Source organism: Nyctereutes procyonoides, unplaced genomic scaffold (assembly GCF_905146905.1).
Source record: "Nyctereutes procyonoides isolate TBG_1078 unplaced genomic scaffold, NYPRO_anot_genome, whole genome shotgun sequence".
Lineage (NCBI taxonomy): Eukaryota > Metazoa > Chordata > Mammalia > Carnivora > Canidae > Nyctereutes > Nyctereutes procyonoides.
In genome coordinates, this window is record NW_026575120.1 from 26,095,100 (window position 1) to 26,101,127 (window position 6,028).

Here is a 6,028-nt window from a genome sequence, read left to right on the forward strand (position 1 = left end):
CTCCTCCCTGCTGTGCCAACACACTTCCCCTCAGCAAGAGCTTGGGTGGAAGTTGGTAGGATGGATGCAGACTGTAGACTAGTCTTGAGCTGGAATAGCTCTCCTTCCTTTTGATTTGATTTGGAATTGTGCCCTGTCTTAGGCTATTGCCTCACCACACAGATCAGAATCACCTGGGAGACTCATTAGATTACCAATCACTGGGTCTTGCCTTCAGGGTTTCTGGTTCAGTAGGTCGGGGGTGAGAACAGGAATCAAAAAATTTCTAACAAGTTTTCAGATGCTGCTGATGCTGCTTGTCTGGGGGCTGAGGTTTAAGAACCACTCTTGTAGGACATGTTTTCAGAGTTGTGTGAAGCTCCCCTGCTGCAACCTTCACCACAACACTTGGAGAGGGTAGTGCTTGTTAAGATCCAGATTCCCAGGCCAGGACCTATTGGTTCCATTTGGTGGGGTGGGAGAGACACAGAAATGGCCAGGAGTCTGCATTTTCACACTGAGGTTTGTGAACCACTGTTGTCGGGTGGGTACAGGGAGTTTTGTAGTCTGTCCACAGCCTTAATTTTTGTTAGCATAATCTAATTTACTTCCCAGCCAGGGCTCTGCATGGTCCATCTGAACTTGACTATAGCTTGCAACCTTTGTCCACCAGGCACACCGATGGCCATCCGTACTGACGTGGATTCATCACACCACCTCAGCAGCCGTCCCTGTGGGGAAACATACACAGCCATGATTTTTTAGTGCTCATTACAGTACATTTAAGACTGTGTAAAACAAAAAACAGTCCCAGATGGTGTCTAAACCCCCCAGGGGCTCACGATCTAAGGGGAAGCCAACAATGATGAGAGAACACGACGGGGCATAAATCAGATGCTCAATTGTGACTTGTTAGGATACACAGAAGGAGTCAAAGGGGGGGAAGTTTCCAGAAAGGCCGGATAGGTGCTCTAACTTGAAAGATGAACAGGACCTCAGATGGCGCTGAAGTCCAGGAGCTTCCCTGGGCGGACGGAACGGTGAGAGGGAACATGAGGCAAGAAGCTACAGCTGAGGCCTAGGCAGCCAAGGCAGGAGTGAGGCTCCATCCGTCTCCTGCCCTGCGACCCCAAGGGACCTGGCTTTGTTGCTCTGTGCCTTATGTGCCTAACTCTGCTCTGAGCATCCAGAGACTTAGGTAGCAGGGAGAATGGCCTGGAGAATGAGCTGCAGGGGTGATGGGAACAGAGATGAGCACTCCTGCTACTTTAGCCAAGGGAAATCCTGGCTATGTCAGTACCAATTCCCTTTAAAATCCCTCAGGGTCTCTAGGGTAGATTACATGAGGTGCGAAGGCTCCTGAACTGGAGGAATTAAAGTCGGCTGTTCAGCTTGTTGCCCCCTTCCCGAAAAAAGCCAATTTCAAAAACTTTTAAGAATGCTTCAGGAACCACTATATATATGTTTCTACAAAGGCCTAAAATTAGCAGTGTTTTATTTTGGATTACGAATTCCCTCCTAGTCCTCCTGAACCTGAGCACGTAAGACACAGCCAGATGTCAGGAAGTGGGTGAAAAGCTGAGGTTACTGAGGTGTTGGTTGCTCAGGCTTGCGGTTCCCCCCTCCCTCCTGCCCCCACCTGGCAGGTGATGCTTATCTTCACTTCAGCCCACCTCTTCTTGATTGGGAAAACCCTCTTCTCCCACCGTGCCCCCCGCCCATACTTCTCATGTTGCTCTAGGTTTCCTTAATCACAGCACTTAAGAACCTGAAATACCATTCACACATAGGTGCAAAGTGAGAACTACTCTGTCGAACAGCTGCCTCTTCCTTCCAGCGAACTCGCACGGGGAGCCCACGTCACCGACTCTTCTGGAGAGCATCCAGTGTCTCTGCACAGGCTCCCCCAGGCTGCCCACACCCCTCCCAGCCCGTGGATTCCTGCCGCCTACGTCTGGTCTAGGCCCCCGGTCTGCTCCACTTCTGCCTTCCATCCAAGCCTCGCTCTACTCCACTCTGCTTTTCACACAAATTCTCCCAGGTTAAACTGTACGCCTCCTACAAGATCGGTGTCAAGTCACTACTCCTTCCGTGAAGCCCTCTCTGGCTACTATAGCCCTCACCAGTGTTTCTTTTCTGAACTCTCTGCCCCTATGCCCCCTCCGCTCTGCTCTTTCACATGAGCCAGTCTGGCCTCTTCAGCCATATTGTAGGGCTCTGTGGGTAGGGCGTAGGGTGCCTTGTGTTCCTCCTGACGCTCCCCTGCATTTCAAGTCATGCTGAGCACAGTGGGTGCAGAGTGACCTCGTGGTGTGGTTTGGTGGAATGTGAACTTTCCCGAGTGTGTAATACGCTGGGTGATGATCACATTGGGGAGAGGCCTGGGGAGGGCTTCTCATTCAGAGACAGGAAAGCACTCAGGGGAGAGGTGGAAGCCATTAATCTCTTGGAAGATGAACCCAGAGCATGTTCTGGATAAAGATGGGCCAAGCTCCTCCCTCCTCTCCCACCCCCTCCATCCCAGGTGCTGGCCCCCAGTCCCACCTGGTGGGCAGCTGACTCCATAAAAGTACCCCAAGGAGCAGGAGGCAGCTGTTAGGAGGAGCAGGAGGATGGGCGCTGAGCATGGGCAGCAGCCGCAGTCCGGGGGCCGCAGGGGCCGTGGTTCTGGCGATAAGAAGTCCAAAAAGCGTAGCCGGCGCAAGGAAACCTACTCGATGTATATCTACAAGGTGCTAAAGCAGGTGAGAGTGGGGAGGTAACGTGTGTGCACAGGTATGCGTGTGTGTGTGTGTGCGTGTGTCTGTAGTGTACTGGCCAAAGAGCCTTGAAAAGGCACTGGACAGAAAGTCATACTCTATATGCTCCTGGCCTTGCGGTGTGTGGCCTCAGGCACACTGTGTCCCTCTTGAGGTGGTTGCACTTGATCTCAGAGGTCCCTACTCCCTCTCACAGATGTTGTGCACCTGTGAAGTGCAGGAGGCATTTAAAGCCCGCCACCACGGTCCAGAAGTTTACAGGGCTTTGAACAGACCAAATGATTATATGGAACATTAGGTGGGCTGTAATTAAAAGGGAAGACCACAAGAAAGTGTGGGGCTGAAGGGTGATTGGATGCCCAACACATTATGGTACAAATGAGAGGTACTGGTTGCTAGCGGCCAGAGCAGGGAGCAATGCGCATGAGCTGAAGACGGGGAAGGCCTTCCAGCCACACAGCTACTCAGTCACTGAGGGGCAAGGGGATTGGTCGACTCTACAGATGGACCTAGGATCCCTAGAGGCTCCATGCATTGCTGAGTCACATGACCTGGTAGCAGCAGAGGGCAGGGACCCCCCCTCCCTCAATCAAGTGGCCCCTCCCATACGTACCGCCTGCTTGTCCCACCTCTTGACCCACAGGTGCTGTGGGTGCTCTCTGCTCATGCAGCCTACCAGAGCACCCACGAGAAGTACCTACTCCCAGCACTTGCACACTGCCAAATATTTTCAGGCATTCAGGTACCCAACAACAGTGTGTCAAGGACACACGGCACTCTGACCTCAAAGCGTCTACCCCACTCAGCAGAACCAGGGCCAGGGGCCAGCAGAACAGCTATGTTGTGTGGCCTGAGTCTGCCCCCTGGCCTGAGCTTTATCTTTTTGTTAGAGTAGATCCTTACACATGGAGCCTCTCTCTGGTCTGAATCCCATCACCAGTGCCAGTGACCTGACAACCTGGGTCTCTAGGAACGCTCTTGTGGGGGCAGGACCAGCACTGTTGTGGACTGACCCAAAGGGAGCAGCAGGGGACAGGCTCCAGTGTCCAGAAGCATGTGGGATGGGGTGGGGTGGGAGGAGCAGCTTAGCCTAACCTTGAGGCACAAAACTTGGGAGGGGAGGGTTGGCCCTGGGTCAGCCTGGCAACAGAATGCTGCTGAGCGAGTTCCGCATGGACTGTGAAACTTAACACCCCGGGACCCCAAGAGAAAAAGATGTGATGACAGCACAAGGGGTGTAGGCTCAGATCCCTTGCTGGCAGTGACAACCAGAGGCTGTGGGGAGAGCCCGAGTTCTCCTTCTGTCTCCACCACTGGCTTGATGTGTGTCATTGGCAGTTTCCTCTCCCACTTCACGGGGAAACACTTCCTGGGGAAACACTTCACATCTGCCCACTGACATGTTAGGATTGTCACCAGGCCCAGGGGAAAGTGCCTTATTTGAATTCATTCAGTGATTCACTGTACCGCCACAGATCCCAGGTGTTCTGACTCCCAGTCTGGTGCTGAGATTGTGTCCTAGGAGTGTGTCCTCCGGACAATAATTTGGTAATAATCTGCCAGGTTAAGTGCATAAACCCTTGGACCCAGTGGCAGTCCCACCTCCGGGAACCTCACCCCTCGGAGTCCCTTTCTAGGAGTAATGCTGTCCAAATACACTAGATGAGAAAAACAAAATCAAAGATCGATGCTTACATGTGCTCATACAAGGAACTTAAAAGCATCACTGTTTACAGTTGGAAACAACTTCTAACCTGGATGTAGTAATAAAAAAACCCAATCCCTATTTCTGTGTCTTGGCCTCTAGAAAGAGGCTGCTGAGGCAGCCCTGCAGCCTCCTGCAGGCCAGAACTTAGAGCTGGGGCTTGCCGCACCGGACAGAGCCACCTCATTAACAGAGTGGTCCTGCTGCTTCTCTAGGTGCACCCGGACATCGGCATCTCTTCCAAGGCCATGAGCATCATGAACTCATTTGTGAACGATGTGTTTGAACGGCTGGCTGGCGAGGCTGCCCGGCTGGCCCAGTACTCGGGCCGGACCACACTGACATCCCGGGAGGTCCAGACAGCGGTGCGTCTGCTGCTGCCCGGAGAGCTGGCCAAGCATGCTGTATCTGAGGGCACCAAGGCCGTCACCAAGTACACCAGCTCCAAGTGACCCAGGGCCTTCCATTAATAAAGAGTGAGCTGCTCCCATGTGCTGTGGTGATTTGAAAAGGGGAGGTTGATGGGGGGCAAGGGTATCGACACTTTTTAGGGCTACGGGGTAGAATCGTACTTATTCATACTTTTTAAATACTGCCTTCTGAGTGTGCCCCACGAGCAACCTGTAACAGTGCTTTGTAAATGTGCAAAGTTCTGACTGGTAACGAGCTCTTGTAGGACTTGGGATCAGGATTAAAATCCCTGATCAGCTGTGTGTTAACTCTTTCAGGCCATAGTTTTGTGATGCCATTCCTGGCAAAATACCATTTTTGTCCTGTGTTGGGCACGGGGGCTACATGGATCTTACCCTACAAGATACAAAATGGAAGGCTTCTCAATAATCTGGGATCTATCGGATGTTTTTATTTTCCTCTAATGTTTTCTCCTTCCTAAGTTCAGAACAATTAGGAATATTTGAGACTCTTCTTTTTCCCAAACTTTTAATTTTTTTTTAATTTTTAAAAAAGATTTTATTTACTTATTCATGAGAAACAGAGAGGCAGAGGGAGAAATGGGCTCCTCGCAGGGAGGCCAATGTGGGACTTGATCCCGGGACTCGGGGACCATGAGCTGAACTAAAGGTAGACACTCAACTGGGGAGCCACCCAGGCATCCCTTCCCAAACTTTTTTTTTTTCCTTCCCAAACTTTATGTTGAAAAAAATCTCAAACCCACAGGAAAAAATGCAAGAAAGTACAATGACCACTTGTATATCCTTCGCCTAGATTCACCACTTAACATCTGATCACACTTGCTTTTTCTCTCTCATTCGGCCTCTGCTCTATCCTGTGGATGTATGACTCACAGAGTCTCTCCTAAGCTGTGAGGGGATGGGCTGAAGTGGTTGCATTCAGTGAACAAGCCCAAAGTCCTTTATCTTCCCTTTGCAACTGGACAGATGGAACTTGTCCCCTTCGACTTCATGTACTGAATAGGCTCACTGTGGTGGTGGCTGGCATTTGGATGCAGTCCTGTATGCTACACATGGCTTTTTCTCGTAGGCCAAGCCTAACCTGGAGATGCCATGGGAGGAGAACCAATCACCCACATTGTAGTCCCACAGCTAGAAAGGGGAGGGCCCAGTGG

The 6,028-nt window shown here is 51.4% G+C and overlaps 1 protein-coding gene across 1 annotated transcript; it reads left to right on the forward strand.

Moving 5' to 3' along the window:
* Window positions 1-23: 23 nt before the first annotated feature.
* On the forward strand, window positions 24-4,918 carry LOC129516007 (histone H2B type 2-K1). The gene is made up of 2 exons (XM_055335314.1): window positions 24-2,723; window positions 4,659-4,918. The coding sequence occupies exons 1-2, from the start codon at window positions 2,592-2,594 to the stop codon at window positions 4,893-4,895; spliced, it is 369 nt and encodes a 122-aa protein (XP_055191289.1). The 5' UTR covers window positions 24-2,591; the 3' UTR covers window positions 4,896-4,918.
* The last annotated feature ends 1,110 nt before the right edge of the window (window positions 4,919-6,028 follow it).